The 22,725-nt window shown below is 48.7% G+C and overlaps 1 protein-coding gene across 4 annotated transcripts in view; it reads left to right on the top strand.

Moving 5' to 3' along the window:
• The window catches only part of GTF2IRD1 (GTF2I repeat domain containing 1), a 71,542-nt gene that overhangs the window by 28,222 nt on the left and 20,595 nt on the right, over positions 1-22,725 (top strand). For 3 of the 4 annotated variants that reach the window (XM_054287163.1, XM_054287164.1, XM_054287162.1), the window contains exons 5-19: positions 1,561-1,744; positions 3,241-3,557; positions 4,683-4,772; positions 5,612-5,695; positions 7,085-7,268; positions 8,455-8,480; positions 11,017-11,137; positions 13,812-13,849; positions 15,841-15,921; positions 17,620-17,709; positions 18,309-18,368; positions 18,889-18,954; positions 19,575-19,758; positions 20,823-20,881; positions 21,832-21,897. In XM_054287163.1, the coding sequence (XP_054143138.1) occupies positions 1,561-1,744; positions 3,241-3,557; positions 4,683-4,772; positions 5,612-5,695; positions 7,085-7,268; positions 8,455-8,480; positions 11,017-11,137; positions 13,812-13,849; positions 15,841-15,921; positions 17,620-17,709; positions 18,309-18,368; positions 18,889-18,954; positions 19,575-19,758; positions 20,823-20,881; positions 21,832-21,897 (1,650 nt within the window). The remainder of the gene's footprint in view (positions 1-1,560; positions 1,745-3,240; positions 3,558-4,682; positions 4,773-5,611; positions 5,696-7,084; positions 7,269-8,454; positions 8,481-11,016; positions 11,138-13,811; positions 13,850-15,840; positions 15,922-17,619; positions 17,710-18,308; positions 18,369-18,888; positions 18,955-19,574; positions 19,759-20,822; positions 20,882-21,831; positions 21,898-22,725) is intronic. The other variant, XM_054287165.1, reaches the window with a different exon arrangement.

Here is a 22,725-nt window from a genome sequence, read left to right as displayed (position 1 = left end):
AGGTCACCTTGACAATAACACAGTCCCCATAAAAATATGTTTGGGGATTTCTTGAGCATTGGGTTGATAAGGAGCCACTGTGGACATTGGGAGCCTCTCCCAATCGTGAAGAGAGGTGATGAAGGGAGGTGGAGAGCTGCACATTGGGGCAGGGAAACTGTCAGCTTACAGAAAGTAAACTCATGGTGTCATGGTTCAGAGGCTTATTTTAAAACTTTGGTTATTTGCTTAATTAAAATATTATCAATCCTCCCTTTAAGAAGCCTTAATGGCCCATGCAAGTTGCACATTGTTAGTTATAATGCATTCCTTCAAAGGACATGGTGAAAAAAATCACTTTTAGTAAGGACTTGCTGGCAGTGTCACAAGATTTGCAGTATTTCTGTAAGATCTTTTGGTTTTGGGTATTTTTTAAGAAGAAGGGAATAAAAAAAGAAAAGATTGGAAAGCAAATCCACAGTATAAAATCCCTCAACAACTTAAGGGTGCTATAACCTTCTCTGCCTGCCCCTCAGCCTGGAGATGAAGGTGCAGGCACTGTATCGTGCCACCAGATGTTCTGCATCTGGACACTGCTTTGCCAGCCAGGTTGCATTCCTGCATGACTGTTTCTTGTGCTTCATGCTTTCAGCACCATGTTTATTGATCACAGTGGCTTGGGTTGGTTTCCAAAGTAATTTTTCCCCAGAGAGTGGCCTGAGGGTTTTGAAATCCTTCAGAGCAGGCTGTTTTTCTGATGGTGTTTTGCCTGTAAAGTATAGCAGAGCAGCCCTGGTCTGGGCACACAGGCTATTTATCTGGTTTAGAAAATCCCTATATAATGGCAATGCTGCTACAAGGGAAGGAAAAGCAATTTGTACCTGACTCCTTAGGGAGATTTTGGTGGCAGAGGTAAAATGGAGCCAGAGGCACATGGTGGGACTGTGTTGCCAGCGTTGAAGGGAGCAGGTGAGAGTTCTGGGCAGCTGCAGAGGACTGTGCAGTCAAATGTATCAATGTTCAAGCTGTCTGTGAATAGTGGGATGGAGGGAGATTGTTGGTTTTGGTTTTTTTCCTTGTCTGTCAAAGTGAATCAAAGCTGCTTGACAGCAACAGCAATCAAACTGTTTTCCGTTCTTCCAGGAGGTAAAATAAGAAAACTGACTCGAAATGAGTTCCCAGAATATCTCAGTAAGCATGAGATAAAAATCATTGTGAGCTCCTCTGCTGTCTTTGTCAGCCCTTGGCTCCCTCCCACCCTGCTGATGGCCATGTACCTCGCTGGCATATGGCTGGGCACTCCCAGGGGTGAGCTTGTGCCAAGTGACCCCAGCTGAGGATTCTACTGTGAAACCTGAATGATGAGACATCTGTTTATTGGCTTTTATGAGCTTTTTATTAATTAGTGCTTTTAGAAAGGAATTGGAGTGCCTTGCATGCTAAGTGTGAAGGTAGGAATGGGTTTTTTCTCCGAGTGATCCTGTTGGTATTTCTTGCTCTTGCATTTAGTGCTCCAGCCCAGCTCAGCCGTGGTGAGGGGCACAGGGGGTTTGTCAGTGTGTAACTGTGTCCCCTCCCCAGGTGAAGCCATGGGGAAGAGCAGCGTGGTCCCTTTGCCCTACGAGAGGTTCCTGAAAGAGCCAGGCTCACTGGCAGTGACTGGCTTGCCTGAGGGAATCAGCTTTAAGAAACCCCTGGAGTATGATGTGAAATCCCTGATGGCCATCCTAGAGCACAGCCACAGCATCCGCTTCAGGCTAAAAAGGTAATTTTAATTTTGGGGACCTCCAAGGAGCAGGAGAGCAGCGAGCCCTTGGGATGGTGGCACAGGCAGGAGGGTCCCTCCCATGTCCCAGCTTCTCCTCAGGACCCACAAACCTAGGTCCAGCCATGCCAAATCCAGCCTTGCACAGAGATTTGTTCGTGTTGGGGGGCTTGAGTCCATTTCAGGCTCATTTCTATAAAAAGTGTATGTAAACATGCACATTAACTGCATCTTTTTATGTGTCTCTGCCAAAATTTCCACTGCGGTAAGCTAAGTGCTTTCTGTCTCCAGAGGGATTTCCAGGGTAAATGCTGCAAGTGTCTTCCCAGGCTGAAATGGGTTTTTTAATGCCAGGCAAGGAGGGAAGTGGGGGACTGCAGCAGAGCAAAATCCCCCTTTTGGCCACATTTATGCAAGGGGTTCAGTAGTTTTAGGTGCATTTCCCCTGCATTTGCCTTGCTGGCAGCACCTCAGATCCATTCAGAAAAATGCTGAGCATGACCAAATACCTCCTCTAAAGGCTTGATGCTTCTGGAAAATCAGGCTGAGACAGCTAAAAGTAGGACAGGCAGAATTTGTGCTGTCTGTGAGCTTGTGGCTCCCTGTCTCATGTGGAGCACGTTGGTTTCTTCAGTCTGAAACTCATTTGCAGGCTGACTGAGCTCCCCCTTGAATGTGCCATGGGTGCTGGGGGCTGGCATAGGCAATAGAGCCAAGTGATTGTGGTCGTAAAAGGTTTTACCCCTTAAATGCACTGGGCATGGAGCTGTGCAGCTTGGTCCTAGCTATAAAAAAATGCTCTGAACTAACCAGCTTTGACTAACCAGCTCCACTTAAGGAAGACAAGAACCATTTAAGTGCCTGAAGATGCTCAGGAGTTTGAGTGATGGATGTAACTTGTGAATCACAGAACAGAACTATAGAATGGTTTGGGTTGGAAGGGACCTTAAAGACCATCTCGTTCCAAGCCCTGCTGTGGGCAGGGATGCCTTCCACCATCCCAGGTTGCTCCAAGCCCCATCCAGCCTGGCCTTGAACACTTCCAGGGATGGGGCAGCTGCAGCTTTTCTGGGAAACCTGTGGCAGGGCCTCACCACCCACACAGGGAAGAATTTCTTCCTAATATCCAATCCAAACCAACCCTCTTTCTGTTTGATGCTATTCCCCATTGTCCTGTAACTCCCTGCCTTTGTCAAAAGTCCCTTTCCAGCCCTCCAGTACCTTTGGGTAATGGAAGGCCAGAGTATGTTCTCCCCAGAGCCTTCTCTTCTTCAGAGTGGACAATCTCAACTCTCTCAGCCTTTCCAAATAGGAGAGGTGCTCTAATGGTCTCCTGTAATGGTGCTCCTCAACAAGAAGCCTGGCAGCTGGTGCTGTCCCACCCTCCCATGCATGGCTCTTCTTCCCCACCCACATCCTTTCTTGTTGCACCTTAGCACTGCCATGGGCTCAAAGGAACCTGTTTTTCCCTCCTCTTCTCCCTTCCTTCCCCTCAGGCCAGCAGATGAGCCCAGCCGAGAGCCCAACCCCAACATCGAGTTAACTTGTTCCTCCCTCGCCTCCAAGGGCAGCCGGGACTCTGGTGCCAACAACGGCCCCGTGGCCAAACCCAGCTCGCAGGACGCCCCCTCGGCCATTGCCATCACCAACTTCCTCTACGGTGTCTCTCTGCCCGGCCCCGTCGCCATCGACCTCAAGCAGGAGGCGTCCTCGGGCCTGCCCGGGCCCACGGCGGCGGCGGGCGAGGCGCTGCTGGGCCGGCCGGCGGCAGAGCTGAAGGTGCCTTCCTCACAGGAGTACAGCGACTGCTGTGGTAATAGCCTGGAGTGTGCTCTCCCCTCAGGGCCTGGGGCACTGCCCAGCCCTGGCCCTGCTTGGGGGTGTTGGAATTTCTGGGGTGAAAACCAACCTAGAGCTGGGCCTGTGTGGGAGTGAGCAGAGTGCCTGCCGTGCTGCACTGCCACAGCCTTCCCTGGGTGCTTGCAAATGGCAGGGCACACCTCTGTTTTTGCCCCAAGTGGCAGGCACACCTTTGGTTTTGCCCCAAATGGCAGGCACACCTTTGGTTTTTGCCCCAAGTTGTTTTCTTATAGTGCAAGAGTTCTATTGTCATTACATTGCAAGGGCTCCATATTGCTGGAGCTTCGTACCTCCTTGATGCTTCTTGAAGGCAGCTCCTCTAGGCACTGACCTTGTCCTCACAGCAGCCAACTAACTCCAACTTTCCCCCCCCCCCCCAACCGCCCAACCCACTCTTTTATAACATTCTTCTTATTGGCTACAGCTGCGGCCTGTTAACATCAGGCCTGCTCCTAAACCTTAGTAATTGGCTCAGCTGCAACTCTTTAGGGGGTAAGGTTACATTCTGTGTTCTATCCCTCTACACCAAGTGGCAGGCACATCTCTGTTTTTGCCCCAAGTGGCAGGGCACATCTCTGTCACTTGGGGCAAAACCAGAGGTATGCCTGTTTCTGGCAGAACCAGCAGAACCCAGAGGGGGTCCCACCTACATGGGAGATTTCTTTGTCTGAAGCTGGTAATGGCTTTTTTTTTTTGCCCCAAGTGGCAGGGCACACCTCTCTGGTTTGCCCCAAGTGGTAGGGCACAACCTCTTGTTTTGCCCCAAGTAGCAGACACACCTCTGGTTTTGCCACAAGTAGCAGGCACACCTCTGTTTTGCCCAAGTGGCAGGAACACTTCTGATTTTGCCCAAAAATGACAGGGCCTGCACCACCAGGCCAGAAAGGCATCCCCCCAAAAGGAAATGGGGATGGCAAGGGTTGGTCTGGCCAGCAACACAGCAAGTGGTCACAGGCCAGGGTGCATGGAGGAGGGACAGAAGGGGTGGCAGGGGACAGCACTTAGGGTCTTGTTGTGGTGTCTGGAGCACTGGTCAGGCTCTCATCAGCCTTTTCTCCTTGTCTCCCCTCTTGTCCAGGACAGAAATCATCAGTCTCCGGGGGTCCCCTGATCCAGAATGTGCACTCATCCAAGCGCATCCTCTTCTCCATTGTCCATGACAAGACAGGTCTGTGTTCTGCTCCAGCACTAAGGCAGCTTTCCTGAATTCAAGGTTTCCCCTCACCACATCTCTCCCCAGCAGCCTCCCAGCCCTCTCCATGCTCTGCAGGGACCTGGCAGTGCTGGAGGGAATGCATCTCACATTGGAGCCAAGAGCGTCCTCTCTGCTCCAGTCCATCCCTGCCATGCCAAGATGCTGCTAGTGGTCCTTGAGCACTGCTGGCTGGCTGGGAATTCCCATCTCTGCTTCCTGCACAGGGACCAGGCATGGCTTTGGGAAAGGCTGTTTGCTCCAGCTGCAAACAGCACATTCCTGCTGAAAACTTGGCATTATTTCCAAATGACTGAAAGCCACTAGTCCCAGTAGGATTCTGCAGCAGTGCCTGGGGGGATCAGCAGTGGGGAGGAGACTGCCATTTCCTCACCTCCACTGCACCCCAGGGAAAGGTAGCCTAAAAACCCCTGCCTGCTTTGAAGAGGAGAAAAAAATATGGGTGGGAAGGTTGGGAAAGAGGAGAAGACAGAAAAGATGCACTTGTGAAAGGGCTGTACCTTGCAAGGGTTCATTCCAGGTGAAGTTGGCGCTGTCCATGAGGGTCTTTCATTCCAGGGCTAAGAAATTTTATGGGGTCATTTCTTAGGAATCTGCATGTGCCAAGGAGAGTGTTTAGGTCAGGGGTTGGAGAAACCAAGACCTTATCTGCCAGCCTGGCAAAATTCTCTCAGGAGCAGGGAAATAATTTTTGAAGTCTTGTTCCTGCTTCGCAGCACTTTGCAGGAGAAAAGTGCATCTGCTGTGTATGAACCATATGGAAGTTTCTTATTTCTTGTATTTTGTTTTGATAGATAAGTGGGACAGTTTTATAAAAGAAACTGAAGACATCAACACCCTTAGGGAGTGCGTGCAAATTCTTTTTAACAGCAGATATGGTGAGTAGGAGTTAATATCCCATTATGCATCTGCAGTGCTTGTGGATTGCATATCATTATATAGCAATCATTTTTGTTCCCTAACACAGCAGCAGAAGCCATATGCTAGAGCTCCCTGCTCTTCCTAACACATTTAGCTCAGCAGCTCCCAGTCTCCTGAAGGTTATGTCAATATTTCTGTTTGGAGCCCCACACCATAGTCAAGGAATTTATAACTGGGCTGTAAAACAGCCCTGTTTGGGAATGTGACATGCTGGATCATAGCACTTGGGCACCAGGAGGGGTGGCATGTGGCCCTTTTACATACATGTGGCAGGTAAAAAGAAGGTGGTTGTTTTTGCAGCTGCTTTTTTCTCCATCTGCATGGCTTGCCTATGTTTTTGGTGCTCCCTTTGCCACGGGCAGTGCTTTTGGTGCAGCTCCTGGGCATTTGGGCAGGTGGAAGCTTGGGAATTACTTGGGGCTGGTGGGTGCTTCAGCTGTGCCATCCCTATCAGGCTGTGTAATTTGTGAGTTACAGATGGGCTGGAGATGAGTGCTGTGTCACCTGTGAGTTGTGTATGGGCTGGAGACAAGCCTTTAACTTGTGATTTATAGACATGATGCTGGAGTGTGTCCAAAAGGTAACAGAGCTTAGGAAGAGTCTGCAGCACGAGCCTGATGAGGAGCAGCTGAGGGAGCTGTGGGGGCTCAGCCTGCAGAAAAGGAGGCTCAGGGGGGATCTTCCCACTCCCTACAATTAGCTGAAGGAGGTTGTAGCCAGGTGGGACTCAGTTTCTTCTCCCAGGTGACAAGTGATAGAATTAAAGGGAATTGCTTCAGGCTGCTCCAGGGAAGGTTTAGATTGGACACTGGGGAAAATCTCTTCACTGAAAGGATGGTCATGCACTGGCACAGGCTGCCCAGGGTAGTGATGGAGTCACCATCCCTTGAAATGTTCCAAAAAGCATATGGACCTGGCACTTGGGGACATGGTTTGGTGAACATGCTGCTGCTGGGTTAAAAGCTGGAATCAATCTTAGAGGGTTTTTCCAACATTAACAATTTTATGATTCCACATGCTGTGCAGTTTGTGAATCATAGAGCTCACAAACCTGCTGGGGTGGGTCACAAGGAGTTTGGGAATGATATTTGGGCCAGCTCACTCCTGGTTTGAGCATCACTGGGCATGTTTGGGAGTTTTGGAAGACACTTAGCTGTGTTTACTGCTCCTTTCCTTTTTGTCCCATTTCCCATGGGAGAGCTGCTCCTGGGGCTCACTTTCTGGGACAAGCAGAGAAGAGGGAAAAAGGCATTTGCTCTGCTTGAGTTCAAGCCCTCACACCTTTGTTTTAGCACTGTAAAAGACAAAGCACTGGTGTAAATGAAAGCCATGTGTTCATCTTGCAGCTGAAGCCTTGGGGTTGGACCACATGGTCCCTGTGCCATACAGGAAGATTGCCTGTGACCCCGAGGCAGTGGAGATCATTGGCATCCCAGACAAAATCCCTTTCAAAAGACCTTGCACCTACGGGGTCCCCAAGCTCAAAAGGATCCTGGAGGAGAGGCACAACATCCATTTTGTCATCAAAAGGTGGGTGGCAAGGACAGCAGAAGGAAGTGTGTAGCTCAAGGGTGTCAGGGGTTTGAGCTGTGCTCCCTCTGTGCTCACAGGATTTGTTTTGACACCAAAAACTCATTTCACTCTATTCCATAAGACAGCTCTTTCCCCCTGCAAACCTCTGGTTTTCATCTCTCTCCCTTTCTGCAAGGATGTGGCAGAGCTGGCTGTACCATGATGACCCCCAAGCTCTGCCACCCTGTTTTAAGTAATCATGGGCACCAAACTTTGCCAATGCCACCCCAAACATTTGAATGTGGTTACAGCACCTTCAGTGCCATTTGGTAGATGGGAGAAATGCCCCTGGGTGGAGGGAGGAACATCCATACACTCACAGGGTTTCCTGTCCACCTTGTTTTTCACTTGTGGACATCCTCTGTATCTGCTGATAAGAATCCAGGTGTCTGCCTTTCCACTGGATAAGAGGAGTGGATATATTCCTAGTTATCATTGTGCTGTGCAACCTCTCTTTGCTTCTCTGTCAGGAAAACCTGCTCTATAATACATTGATTTATCCAGTCCCTGCCTGTGCAGCCCTTGTGTTGTTCCATGCTTAGAGGTGTGAAACTACAATGCAGAAAAACCCTGGACAAAGCTCCTAAAGGGGCTAAAATCACCAATACTGATGGAATTTAGGCATCCTGAAAGGGATTAGCTTTCCTGATGTCAGTTGGTAGAGAAGCCACTTTGTCCTGCTTTGTCCAGGCTGGATCAAGCTGTGGGATGTGGCCTGGACATAGTTTGCTCCTATGAGCAAAGTTTGGGTAGCACCAAAATAAAATATTCAGGAGATAAGTGACACCCTGGCCAATAGTCTGCACTAGAAATTGAAGATCCAGTAACAGCTACTTTGGTCCCACTGTTTCTTTTTGTAAAACCAGCTGATTTAGTTGCAGCTTCATTTAATAAGTTAAATTAAGACAATGACTTATAAGCAGATTTAGAGGTGCTTTAGTTAAAAAGCATATGCCATAAAGTTGCTTGGCTGCACAACAGGCTAAAAGGCCTTTTTTTAGCTGAAGAATTCATTCAGTATTTTTAGAGAATGAAAAAAATTACTAGTTTGACTTGGTTTAATGCTATTCATTAATTAAACCTCCAACTCAGTCATTAGCAGCATCTATTTCTAATTCTTGTTTTTTTTTTCCTTCTCTCCTAGAATGTTTGACGAAAGAATTTTTACAGGTACGTTCTCCAAATCCTTTGATTTATTGCCCACAGAATTGAAAGGTTATCCAGAGAAGCAGAGTTGAAATAATGTCACTGTAAGCAGAGGAAGTGCAGGACACATGCAGTTAGGAGAAGGAGAAGCCTTGTCTGTACCCTACACCAGGACATGCTGAGATTGCCTTTGCCTGGGATCAGTGCAAGCTCTGTACTCCCCTGAAAAATTGAGTTGTGAAGGTTTGAGTGAGAATTCCTGGTGTGTGAGGCTGGGCTGGCTCCTGAATCAGGCTGAGCCACAGTAGAGGCAATATCTGTAATTTCAAGAGGAAGAAAATTACTGCTGTGTTCCTCACTGGTAAATTATTCTTTCTTTGCCTTTCTTTGCTCTGTGTTTTTACTTCTTTTTTCTCTGAGCTGGAGAAGCCAGACAAATTCTTTACTGTGAGGGTGGTGAGGTTCTGGCACAGGTTTCCCAGAAAAGCTGCAGCTGCCCCATCCCTGAAAGTGTTCAAGGCCAGATTGGATGGGGTTTGGAGCAATCTGAGATTGTGGAAGGTGTCCCTGCCCATGGCAGGGGATGGAAGAAGATGGTTTAAGGTCTCTTTCAACCCAAACCAATCTGTGTTTCCATGATAAATGTTTCTTGGCAGATACAAGGAGGCAGGTACCCATGCTGTCAGACTCAGCCCACTCTGCAGTAATGTCCTCACACACACCTGGAATATGGCATTGCCTTCAGATTTATCACACCTGGGTCCTGGATTGCCTGGGCTTGGCTCACGAGTACAGACATGTTTTGGGGTGGTGGTTTGTTTTTCCCCCCCCCCCGCAAGCTGCCAACTGCACATGCTGGTAGCTCTCCAGACACCTTCTTCCCAGATATCTCTGCCAGCCAGGTTATCACTCTTGCCCCACTCAGCCCCAGCCCTGAGAGTCCTCCCTGAGCCTGGTGAGGTTGGGGCCACCCAAATCATGCTGGAGCCACCAGCAGAACCTGGAGGAGGTCCCACCTACATGGGGGATTTCTTTGTCTAAAGCTGGAAATGCTTTCTTTCCTCAAGAAAAGGATTTCTTTAAGCTCTAGCCCATCCCCAAGGGATGGAAGCACTGAGCTGTGTTTTGGGGTGCTTGGATTTTCCTGCATGGTACCTAGGGGAGGCATCATGTACATCTGCAGCTCCAGACCTGTGCTCTGGGCTTGTGGGTTACATGGTGGGCAGGTGCAAGTGGATATTTGGAGATGAGGAAGCAAACCCAGCAGAACTGAGGTGGGTGACAGCCCCACTCTCCTGACAGTTCCCTGCAGGGCTACCAGAAGCAAAGTCCATTAAACCTGGCACTCTGTGGTTTGTGTCAGCACATCAGCTTGTGCAAAAAAACCCTCATCTGCTGAGTCAGGAGGTGCCATTTCTGCAAAGACATTATTTTCTGAGTGGAGCTGTATTTTAAGTTGCCATTTGTGAAGTATCCCAAAGCTTCCCCGTAAAGTTTTGCTCACCCTTTAATTAAAATACCCACCACTGCTTGGAAACCTATTTTTGTTACTCCCCTGGGTAGCAGCTTCAGGCAGGCTGTGCTGGTGCAAGAACAAGATTTGGTTCATAGAAAGCACAAATTAAAAGGAGCCTTTTGGACTGTCAGTAGATAAATAGTGTTTTTAAGGTTCTGTGTTTCTGCTGATCCTACTGCCAGAGCCCTGCCCTTTCTCACCAGCTGGAACAAAAAGGAAAGTGGTATCAGGTTCCCATAGATGGAATATGTTTTAGAAGGGTGAGGATACTCTAATGGTGCTTTGAGACCAGCAAAGGGCTTTGATAACAGCTGTTTAACAAGACACCTTGTGGTTTCTGCAGCCTCACAATGTAGTCTCACTCTCTCATTCTTCAGCTCTTTGCTCACTTCCCTGCCTGATTTTATTTCCTACTCTGCCTTCAGATTACTCTTTCCATCTCCAAGGTCATTGATGAGGCTTCATTTCAGCTCCTTTCAGGCTGCTGAGGAGCAGGGAAGGGAGAGAGGAAGTTTTTCATGGTGGCAGGTTGCTTCTGTCCCTGTCTGTGTCACTGTGACAGAGATTTCTCTTGCTGCTTGGTGGGCTTGGAGCTGTGAGACAGGGCTGTCTGTGTCTCTCCTACTTTGTGTTTTGCCAAGCTGGCATCCAGTGCAGCACATGCCCTCCCTTGGGGCAGGGCTCTCCCCACTTAGGGATTTTTTTCTAGAGCAGTGGGATATTTCTGGGTTTTCTGACCTTAGTTCCTACCTCATGGAACCCTTGTCCTATCAGCCAGCCCTTTCTGGAGATGCTCTTTCCTGGCAGGGCTTCCCAGCACACTCATAGCTATGGAGAGGTTTAAACAAATGTCCTGCTAATATTTTAACATGTAAACCCCATGGAATCAGCATCTTTGCAAGCAGGTGACAATTGAAAACCTGCTCCCCTACCCTGACCTCAGCTCTGGGGCTAGGAGGGGAACTAGCTGCAACATTGGCATCTCCAGTTGCTAATCCTGGTTTTGCTTTTCTCCCAAACCCCACCCTGCACACCTGGCAACAGGAAGCAAATTTACCAAAGATCCAACCAAGCTGGAGCCCTCCAGCCCTCCCCGGGAGATCTCCCCTGAGCCTCACCGTGGGGCCCCGCTGGAACTGGGGGGAACTTCTCAGGCCAACAGCAGGTAAGTGGAACTTCTGTCCCTGTTCCCTGTAAAGTGACATCCCTCAGAGAGTCATTATTGTGCACAGCAGGTCACTGATGTGTTCATCAGCAATGCCCAGTGGTGTAGGGGGACACAGTATGGGTAAATGAAGGTGGCATAGAATGTAATCTTACTCCCCAACAAGTTGCAGCTGGACCAGTTACTAAAGATTAGGAACAGACCTGATCTTAACAGGCCACACCTGTAGCCAATAAGAACAAGTGGTATGAAAGAGTGGATTGGTGGGATCTGGAGTCAGATGATAAGTGCAAGGACCAGGAACAGTCAGTGCTTAGAGGAGCTGCCTATGAGAAACGCTGAGCAGGTATGAAACTCTGGTGATATGAAATCCTTGCACTATAATGATAATAGAACTCCTGATCTATAAGACAACACAGTGTGTGCAGGAGGGTGCCATGGGTGTGATTCAGTAAGCTGGAGCATCAGGGAGATGTTGTAAGTCCATAATGGGAAGGTGAGAGGCTAAACTGGTGCTGCTTTCCTGCCTCCCTAAAATCCCACTGCAATGGGGTAGTCATTTGATCAGCACAGGAGGAGGGCGAGCAGCCCCATCTTTTTGCAAGCTAAAAGTTTGGAATCATTAATTTTGAGCAAAACTGATGAAATGAGGGCCATGCCTGGGATTATCTGCTGGAATTCTCTCTGGTGTTAATGCATAACCTAAAGGATTTACCCTCAGCCCACACTGTAACAACATCCTGCTCATTAAGTGTTGCTTGTTTAGAAAGCTCACAAGGAGCCTAACATTTAATGAAGATGGGGTTATACAGTCCAGCAGGACACGAGAGGTTTTATGGGAGTACCTCTTTTTGTTATAACTGTGCCATGAACTAGACGGGTCCAAAACATGCTGGCAGCACCTGAGGAGCAATTATCACATAGCATACAGCTTTCCAACCCAGACTGGGAGATCCAGGAGCTGTTTGCCTCTTTATAGCCCAGTTTCCTTCATTCTTAACTCAGTGGAAGCAAGGTGTAATTTAGCCTCTAAAATCACTTTAAGGGAGAGAGGCAGGGCAGCAGTTTATGGCATTATGAACTGCTATAAGACAAGGAGCCTTCTCCCAGCCTTGCTTCACACAAGTGGAGTAAAGAATGCTCCTCGGCTTCTCTGGCACAAAGCCTCACTGCCCAGCACTGACAGCTCCACCAGCTGGGCTTCAGACAGAGCTGTGTGGTTGCTGAGCTGTGCAGATCAGGATGGGGAAATAAGGTAACTTGTCTTTGTCCCATCCATGCCATCTCCTGGGTTCCTGTCCTTTCTTGGCTCTTTGATGACATGAACCTGATGTTGGGTCCCTTCTGGTTCTCCCCAGTGCTGTTTTAGGCTTGCCCCCTTGGATGTGGCTGCTGCATGCCCCTAAAGCATGTCTGGGACAGCAGAACCTCCATGAGTGAGCCTGGCAATGTGAAATAACAAAACTTTGGAGGGCAGAGACCTCTTGAGCTGCCCAGTCTGCAGGGCTGGTGTTTGTCTCCAGCTCTCTGGGTATCTTCAGCTTCAAAAGAGGGTTTGTGGGAGGTTGGATTTTTTTGTTCTTTCTGCAAATGAGGAACCTCTGTGCCTCAGTAGGAGTGTGTCCATAGGAATGGGCCCCCCAGGTCAGAGTCCTGCTCCAGGGAAAGTGCAGTGTCCAATGCTCCAGAAGAGCCAGACACTGTGAGGTGTAATGCACTCCCCAGAGAAGCCCTCCCCCCAGATTTCCTTGGTGAAAATGCACAGATTGCCTTGCTTTGACCTGAATTGGGATAGTTTAAAGCCCTTCCCAAGGCTCCCAGGTGGTATATATGCCTTCCAGACCAATGTCCCCTTTTGCCTCTCCACATTTAGGAAGAACATTTCAAGAGCACTCATGGCTTGTTTTGTGGTTTGTTCTGGTGATGCTCCTGAGTGGGTTTAGGCAAGTGAGAAGTGCTTTTGAACATCCCTCCTGAGCCAACAGGATTTTCCTTTTCCCTGAAGGACCAACATTATGCAGGAGTGCTTTTTCCAGAGTGGTGCTTTAGGTCCCTTACTGCCAAAGAGCTGTGGTTGTCCTTGTTCAAGAGAGACAGGAAAGCACATGCATCCTGGGAATGCAAAACAATCTCATTTGGATGCAGAACAAGTTGTGTAAACTCCTGAGCATGTGAAGTTAACTGTAGATGGGAATTTAGGATAGTGCCCAGTTTTTCAGTAAAGAAAAGCTTTGAACAGAATAAATATTTACCAAATCAATTTATTTTTTCCTTTCTCCCTATTTTTTACCTCCATGAGTAACCACACTGTAGTAATACTTATACATTGCTCTCTGTCACAAAGGGATGGGGCCAACCAAGTTTTGGGCTGAAAAACAATCTCTCTGCTGCAGTTCCATCCATGGGTCTCTAGAGGCAAGGCAAGGGTGCAGGACCAGGGTGGGTTTGAGAGCAGGGCTCATTTCCAGAGAAGCTCACAGACCTTGCAGCCCTGGATGCTCTGCCACTGCTGGGGCTGTGGCAGCCCTGGGGACCCCTCTGTAGCTCCTGCTGCCCTCTGTGATGCCAGGCAGCATTTCTCCCTCCTGCCAGGATCAGTTCACACACCACTGGGCTTTAACCTCTCTCTTTTTGTACACCATGACCACCTTTCTTGTCTGCCTTTCCCTTTCAGGTCTGAGAAGTGTAATGTTTCTGAAGGCTGTGAACCAGGTGAGGAATAATTCATTTTCTCTTGCTAGATATGTTATAGGGGGCACTCTAGAGAAAGATGCCTGCAAAGAAACTTGAATGTTTAGTTTTAGATTGCATCACAGTGCAGTTCTCTAAGGACTTTATCCCCATTTGATCGATGCAGAGAGGAAGGCTCTTACCCTCTGCCCCTCCAGCTGGGGCCTAAAAATGCACAAATTGAAATAATGAGAATTAAGCATGTGCTTGAATGCAAAGCTAAGGGAAGTCTTCACTCTCTGAGTCCCTTTGAAAGCCACCACTGAGAAGTCAGCAGTGTTGGTATTCTGAGCACCATGAATGAAAAGGAAGTGCTTTTCCACAGATGTAGGGGCTTGGACCCATTGAAACACCACACCAAGCCATGCTGTCTTGCCTCTGCAAGCTGGGACTCAGTGCCTTGCAGTCAATTGTGACCGTGTTCACAGGGGTTCTTGGATGAGGGAAGAGACGAGAATATTGACTCCATGTTTCAGAAGGCTTGCTTTATTATTTTATGATATATATTAAATTAAAACTATACTAAAGGAATAGAAGAAAAGGTTTCATCAGAAGGACAGCTAAGCTTAGAATAGAAAGGAATGATAACAAAAGCTTCTGTCTTGGACAGAGAGTCCAAGCCAGCTGACTGTGATTGGCCATTAATTACAAACAACCACATGAGACCAATCACAGATGCACCTGTTGCATTCCACAGCAGCAGATAATCATTGTTTACATTTTGTTCCTGAGGCCTCTCAGCTTCTCAGGAGGAAAAATCCTAAGGAAAGGATTTTTCATGAAAAGATGTCTGCGACAGTCGATCTGTCCCACCCAAAGTGAGGAAATTTATCTTGAGAGAAGAGGAAGCTGGGCTGAGGACTGTGGGCAGCCTCCTCCTGGGGCAGCTGGTCAGCACAGGCTTTCATCTGCTGGGGTTGAAACGACACTGAACTTCACCAGGGTTCAGCTGGTCTCATCTTGGTGTGATGCAGCTTCAGTCAGAACAGGGGCAAGTTCCAGGCAGGAATTTGGGAGCATTAAAATTGGTAGGAGCCACCCACTGGAGACAGCTCCTCTGGGCCCATTGGTGGCCCAGTTCATTTTAAGTGAAGAAGGCCAGGAAATGAGCATTTCAAAGGTCCAGCTGCCAGTTTGTGGGCACCAACAGCTCCTCCAGCCAGGCCCACAGGTGTCTCTTTGGGTACCTGCATGCTGTGGGCTTGATGCTGCTGGGCCACTTGTCTGAAGCTTTGTTGTTGTGGCAAGCTCAGCTGGTACTGAAGTGACAGCTGGCCACTGCCCTGATGCTGTGTTGGGCAGGTTGCTGGATCCTGTTGGTGACTGCCTTCCTGTCAGGACCCAGGACATTGCTCTGACAGCCCTGGGGGACTCGAGACCCTGGCAGGGGGCTCAGAGACCTTGGCACAGAGTCACAAACACATGTGCCTTTGATTTTTAGCCCACGGAAACAGTTACCAACTTTGTATGAAGATTTACAAGCCACAAGAGTTTGAATAGAATGATAGTGAATTAATCACCAAGTAAAAATGTAGAATTTTGGGGTTTTTAGAATGGAGGTTCAAGAGGCAAGATGGAGGAATCTGGGCATGTCCTGTCCTTCTCCTTCTTCTTCTTAGCCTCCATCTTCTGCTGTGATGGTGGCACTTTTGGATTGATTTAGACTAGAGACAGACGGTCTATCATAGGTGATAGGTATTGGAGAATTATTGTAAATCAAGTAAATGTAATTTTTAGTATAAAAAGATAACAATGCCCCGAGGGTGTCAGTGTGCCACGGACTGACCTGCCAGACAGATCTCAGCAGGTCAGAGGAAGAATGCAATAGATAACAGAAAATAAACAACCTTAAGAACCAGAGCCAAGGAATCTTGACTTCTTTGGTCTTGGGGCTGGGAAAAAGAGATTTTCTAACACCTCGGGGTCATCTCAACACCAGAGACCCCATCACCTTCCCTTGCCTTTCCCCATAGGTACCTCAGGAGAGCTAGGTGGGATCAGGCAGATCAAAATCGAACCAGACGAGCTGAACATCATCCAGATCACCGTACCAGGTAGCTGCTGGGGGACCTCTGGGTGCAGTGCTGCTGCCCACGCAGGGTTCATGTTTCAGCATCATGTTTCAGCATTTTGCTTTGAGAAGAGGCACTTGCAGGGTATTTCCCAGCATGTAAGGTTCCCTCATGTACCTGCAGTGGTCTTCCTTAGCTGACATCATATTGAGGTTTCCTGGGAGCGTTGGAAGGTGTTTTAGGGCTCTTTGTTGTTTTTCTCTCTCCTTCATTGCTGTCCTGTCTTGCCTTTTCCCTGGAGAAAGTGAGCCTGGTTTGCTGCTTTGCTTCATGTGGAGGATCCCAGGTATTGAGTACAGGATGCTATTGGAGAGGTCCTTCGTTTAGAAAGCCAGTCTGATTTTGAAAAGTCCATAACAAGTAATAGTAGGCAGGTTTAATAGGTCTGATAGAAGGGAGGTTTAATATTCAGCACGTGCTAAAAATGTGTTGGAATTGCTGGCACTGATGGGGGAAATTCCCCAGATTTCTGCCCACAGAGGTCAGTGGCAATGGTTTGTGATGGAGATGACATGCTTGAGGGGCAGCTGGGAGAATCAGTTTTCCTGTCCTTACCTGTCCTGGACAGTGCAGCAAATGGTAGGATGATCCTCAGGGTTTAATGAATGGATTGTTAGCAGTTTGCATTTTCAGTGTGCTTTACAACCATTAATTAATAAGCTCCACAGAATGAGGGCAGCAACAAAACTCTAACATGCCTGAGGGTGAGTGATTCTGGGGACAGCAGTGACACCAGGCCCCACCACACCAGTTGTTGCACCTAAATTGTAGCAGTCCCCTCAGTAAGGTGATAGTTAAAGAGTCACTCCAGGATTGGTGTAGAATCGACTTATCTATGGTTACTAGAGGGGAAGGAGAAGGAGCAAGGTATAGTGGTAGATCAAACATTTTCTTTTTCAACTTGGCAGCTAATGGAAGAGAAGAAAGTTGATATGTGGTAAGCTGGAGGTCCATGGGAGGAGTGGGAAGAATTTCCACTTGGCCAGTGCCAGGGAGGTCATACCTCAAGTCCAGAGTCCACCTTTTCTTGCCATATTTGAAGATCGAGTTCAATCAGAGGGAATACAGCTGAAGGCAAGGATGAGGATTAATAGAAAAGAGGTGCTCACCTACAGGGAGAAATTGGGATTATTTATCCTGTGAGGTCACAAGCAACCTGATTGAAGTATATAAACTAGTTGAAACTTCATTTAAAGCTGAATTTGGGTGGGTCTTTGAGGACATTGGACAGCCTAGCACTTGGGGAGACAGGTTGAATGTAAGGGAAACCAAAAGAGCATTGATTTTGTTGAGAAAGGCAGCATTAGTGGAACCCTTTCCTAGCCCATGTAGTAGCTAAATGAAGCAGCATTCACTTTTTAAGTCAAAATTGGTGTCTAGATGGAATTAAGCCAAGTAAATAATTTGAACCAGTTTTGCTCTTCACCTTCTGTGGCGGTTAGGAAGAGATTTTTGCTTCTTTCAAGAGGTCAGGTCTGTGTCAGGGGTGAGCTCTGAGTGGTTCTGGGAGGAAAAGAAGGCAGATGCATCCCCAGAGCATCTCCTGGTGGTATGTGGGGCTCCTGGGAGTGGGGGCCCTTTACTCAGTCCTTGCTGATGGCTGGGGCCCTCTGAAGGCTGTTTTGGGGACAGTGTCTCACTGGTGTCAGAACCAAAGGTGCCCTGGGTTTTTGTCCGCAGACCGATCCCCTGCCTCGGTGGAAATGCATGACCCAGTGCCCACGCACGTGGCCTCAGAGGAGTCAAGATACATCCTGGAAACAGGAGCAGGTACCAGAAGTGAAGCATCTGGGAGACTGCAGGGTAGGAGGGGTGTTCATCCAAGTGTCAAAGATGAGTAAATACAATTTATGATGCAAAGTGGTGGAGCTCAAGACCCAGTTCCAGTCTGGAACCCAGTTCCCCCAAACCCCAGTTTGGGGTTTTTTGGCCTCAGTGAGGCCAGCTGGGAGCTCTGACAGACTAACTGGTGGGTTTTCTGCATAAACTGGTGGGTTTTCTGGCACTGCTGCTCCTTCCCATCCTCTCTCCAGCTCCAGCATGCTGCAAACCTTCACCCCTTTACCCAGTGCACCCCTGGAATTTCCCTGTGGGATCTGTGCTGGCCCTGTGGCTGCCCTTGCTCCTGCTGGGTCTCTCCTCTCCCAGGGAGCCCATGCCAAAGGGTGGGCAGCTCTCTTATATGGAAGCACTGGGTTTATCCTGCCAGGGCAGCTCTTGGCATGCTGGTACCAGCCCAGCCTCTGCTGGGACGCTTGCTCAGAGCTCAGTGAGGGGAGGGAGCAGGTGAGGGGCTGCAGGGCACCTGGAGAACTCCTGCTCATGTCTTGTCTGGTTTTGCTGCTGCTAACCCTCTTCTTCCTTGGCAGAGGCAGAGAAGGGCTCCAGTGAGGAGTCTCGACACGAAGAAAAGCAGATGGAGGGATCAGGTGAGTGTTTGGTGAACTCTGAGCATCATTGCAGGATTTTAGAAGGATGGATGCACACAGATGTATTTTAGGTTGGGTTTTTTGAGCTTCCTATGTTATCAGCAAAGCCTTTAGCTCTTCAGCTTTTAGCCTTTAGCTTCCAAAACCTCTGCCACAGAAGGGCACCATTGTGTTCTTGGGCTCTGTCCTCTCCTCTTGTGCTTGAATGTACTTTTCCTTATGTATGTGTATATATATATATATATATATGGGAGTTTTGGGGTTTTTTTTTGGGGTTTTTTTTTCTCCTGACTGCTGGCATGGCTCTGTAGCAGGTGCATCCTTTCCCTTCCTTGTTAAGAGATCAGTTTGGAAGCTGCTGTCAGAGGACTAGCACTGATTTTGGGGCATGGAGAGTGAATGGCTGTCTCTGCCAGAGGTCAGGCAGGGGCTGCTCACCTGCACAGTGCCTGCCCTGGAAATAGCTGGTTGCTCAGAGCATTTCTCTGTATTGTTGTTTGTTTTTTGGGTTTTTTTGCAGATGGTATAGGGGACATTTTAAGTCATTTGAGGAAACAAGTTGAAATTTTGTTCAACTCACGATACGGTAAGATAACATTAACACATCTTCATCATGCCAGCTGCTGGCTTTGTCATTGGCCAGTTCCAAACCAGCAGCTGAGTGAAGGTGCAATCTGATTTATACATCTGCTGTCTGCTGGGCTCACAAATGCATTTGAAACCTCCTTCAGCCTTGTTATTGCAGCTCTTCCTCTTGATTTCCTTAAAGTTGTTTCACTGGCTGCAGCCCAGGAATTGCTGCCTTCATCCTGCAGAGGGAGGGTCCAAAGTGGTTCCCCCATCACTTGTTTGAGTCTCAGAGAGTGTTTTCCACCCACAATGATCATTGCATGGCTCAGCAAAGCTGGTGGCACCTTGATGGTGGGAGCTGGCACTCAGCATGCTCTGCTCACATCTGCTTAGAGACATTATTTCAGAAAAAAATACAAGCGCGGTCACACATGTATTTTTGAGAGCTGGCACACAGTGGCTGCATGGCTCTGTCCCTCATCTCACATCTGCCAGTGTCAGGGACATCCCCACGAGGCGCAGAGCAACCACAAACTCCCCAAAACCTCTTGAACCCCTCCAGCAACATACCATGCTGCTGTTGCTTAGACCTGACATGGAAGTCCAACAAACTAATGAGCTTGGGTCCCCATGCAGCAAAAGCCATAGGAATATCAGAGCCAGTCAAAGTCCCCTACTCCAAGTTCCTGATGTACCCTGAGGACCTGTTTGTTGTGGGCTTGCCAGAAGGCATCCTGCTGCGCCGCCCCAACTGCTTCGGCATCGCAAAGCTGAAGAAGATCCTGCAAGCCAGCAACAACATCCAGTTTGTCATTAAAAGGTAAGGAGGGTGGGGTGGCTGTGCCTTGGGGAGGATGTTTGTGCTCAGAGCTCCTGCTGCTGTGCAGTGTCCTGGTCACTATCAATAAATTTGCTTGATTAGAAGCAGACAAAGGTTGTTGCCTTGTTGGAGGCAGCAATGGTGTTGTCATCTGTCCCTTCATGTCTTCTGGGTTTTTAAGCTGCTTTTGCAAAGGTTTGGCCACCCCAGCAGGATGGGGTGTAGAGGTCTTTAAACTTCAGGCTGCCCTGATGTGGAGCAAGGACAGGGGCTGAGAGCCCTGGAGGGTTTTCCTGCAGAAAGTAGCTCCAGCTGAGGTCCAGATGTGCGTATGTGCATGTGGGATGCTGCAGCCATGAGGAAAGATGCCAGCCCTATGCTGGGGAGCCATAAGAACTGTGGGAGGGCTGTGAAAAGCCACAACCAATGTAATGCAAGAGCATTGCCCTGAAAGAGGAAACCGATCCAGCAGAGATGGATTTTAAGATGTCTTGGGTATTTTGGGGGCAATTTCTCACCCAAAAGTTTTCAGGTGACTGAAACAGAAAATAAATATTGGGAGCATGGAGATTTTGTGGTGTCAGAACAGCAGCTCTCAGGTCAGCCCAATCATATTTTGGGGTTTCCTCCTGTCCTGATCTCAGATCATTCCTTTGTGACTCAGCTTCAGTGCACCTTGTTAACAAGCCCTGCTATCACCTCACTATGCAGCTTTAGTGTTAGGTACCCAAATGGCAATTTTTGGGGTCAATTTTATGTTGAAAGAAGCACATCTTCTCCTATCCCTAAGAAATGTTCAGGACCATATCCACTGAAAGTCTGTAGCTGCTGACTTAAGCTGCTCAGTCATCACCTGCTTAATCTCATCCCAAGGACTGACACATCAGCTCATTAAAGAGCCTGTCATCGTGAAAACTGTATCCAAAGTTCTCCTGCTGTGTTGCAGGACCTTTTAAACAGCATGGTTTGTGGCTGTGGGAGAGGTGTCCTGAGGATGCTGGAGCAGCAGTTTGTCCCTGCCAGGGAGGTCACTCACATGCCCTCTGCTTCTCCCTGTTTTCCAGACCGGAGCTGCTGGCGGAGGGCGCAAAGGAGTCGGTGTCAGACAGCCCAGCAGCCAAAGGTAGGCTGAGAGACACCCAGCAGCTGGGCTGTTGAGATCTACATAGGAGAGGAGTGAGAGTGGTTTCCTACAGCCTTAAGATCTCAAAAAACCCTAGGGACCACAAATGCATGCAAGCCTTCACCCCAATAGACATTATGAATTCAAAAAGCATGGCTATTAACTGCTTTATACAAACACAGAGTAATGGCAACCAAAATGCACTCAAAACAGGGTTTTTCCACTCTTTCTTGAGCCCCGCATTGGGTGCCAAATTTTGCCCTGGTTTAGGGCAAATTTGGTAGAGAATCTCCAAAGGGGCCCCTCCAGAAAGCAAACCCACACGGCCTCTCCCCACAACTGGGTCGGGAAGGATTCCTTGGAGAGAAGTGGAAAGAACCTGTTTATTTAACAGGCACAGCACCCCCAGCACACAGAATGAACAATACCAGGTGACACCACTCTGTCACCGCTCTGACAAAGATGACAAATTCAGAAAGTCTCTCTGGGGGCGGTCACTCTGTTCTCAGTCCTTCCTGTGCTGGGGCAGCTGCTGCAGCCACAAGGTGCAAACTCTCGGTGTTCCCAGGGCCCAGCCTGGAGCAGGCTCAACTTGGTTCCAAAAAGGAAAGGAGAAACAGTCCAGGAAGAAATTGGGACTGTTAAGCCAAACTGGCTAGTGAGCAGAAGCAAGAGCGAGAGAGCGAAGCAAAAGCAGCACCATGCACTGCCCTGTCTGTGTGTACCGCCAGGCTGATAAGAAAACCCAAACAAAACTTTCACTCTTCAGAGCCAGTCCTAAAGGCACAGAACATGATATCCAGCATAAACAGAACACATGTATGGGGATACAAGCATCATAACATCACCCTAGGACACCTCCTCACCTTGTTTTTTGGCTGGAAACCCCCTCCCATGCATCCCCTTGGCTGTGCTGTGGTTCCTAACTCCTCTTGTGCCCCCTGTCTCAGCCGCCGACGAGAGGGACTCGGGCGAGGCGCTGCTGGAGGACGCTGTGAAGAGACAGGGATTCCAAGGTGTGGGGCTGCAGACACGTGGGGGCTGAGGAACAGCCCCTGCCTGCTCTGGGGGTGCATGGGACACACGTGGGAAGGGGGTGCTGCAGGTGGTGAGGCTCGGGGGGTTGGCAGAGGAGCAAGATGAAGCTGGGAAGGAGGAGAGAAGGAGGTGGGATGAGAGGGTGGCCACACTTACTTAACCAGAAAGGACTCCTTCCCTCATTCCTGGAAAATGATGTGAGGTGATACAGAATAAGCTCTAGGTCCTAGCCTTGCCCTCTCCTGGCTACTGCAAAAATTAACCCTGTCCTGACCACAGGACACTACAAGACAAGATGAGCAGCCAGAACAGGCAGTCCCACAGGTCTAAGGAGAGGTTTGAAGCGCTCTGTGTGGTGCCCTAATTAACCAGCTTGGCTTATCTCCCTGTCTGACCTTGTGAGATGCATAATTAAGTTTCCAAGCCTAGGGGTTTGCCTTTTCTGGGGCTTTTTCCACCTGTGTGATGTTTGTATAAAAGCCACTTGAGTTTAGCTGGCAGCAGCATGGTGGCTCCCCTGGGGGACAGAGTGGTGGGGAGAAGCCTGTGGGCTGGACAGGCAAGTGCTGCCCTGCTCAGGCATCTCTTCTTGGGCTCTAGGGGCCTGTGAGGGTTTGCACAAGGATGGAGAGCTTTTTCAAAGCCTTTGGTTTCTCTGAGAGGCTTTGGAGTGTGTTATATTTTAATGCCAGTAATTATCACAACTGAATCTTCGATTTCACGTGGCTTTTATTCTTAGCAAACAGGCGAGGGAAAAATAACCCAACATATTTCTGTTTAGATTATTTTTAAGGACTTTGAATGAC

The sequence above is a fragment of the Melozone crissalis genome, unplaced genomic scaffold, assembly GCF_028551555.1.
Source record: "Melozone crissalis strain CALT ecotype California unplaced genomic scaffold, PUWL_Pcris_2 ptg000057l_1, whole genome shotgun sequence".
In the NCBI taxonomy this organism is placed as follows: domain Eukaryota; kingdom Metazoa; phylum Chordata; class Aves; order Passeriformes; family Passerellidae; genus Melozone; species Melozone crissalis.
Note: the sequence above shows the minus strand (reverse complement) of the source record. Positions and strands in the feature narration are given on the sequence as shown.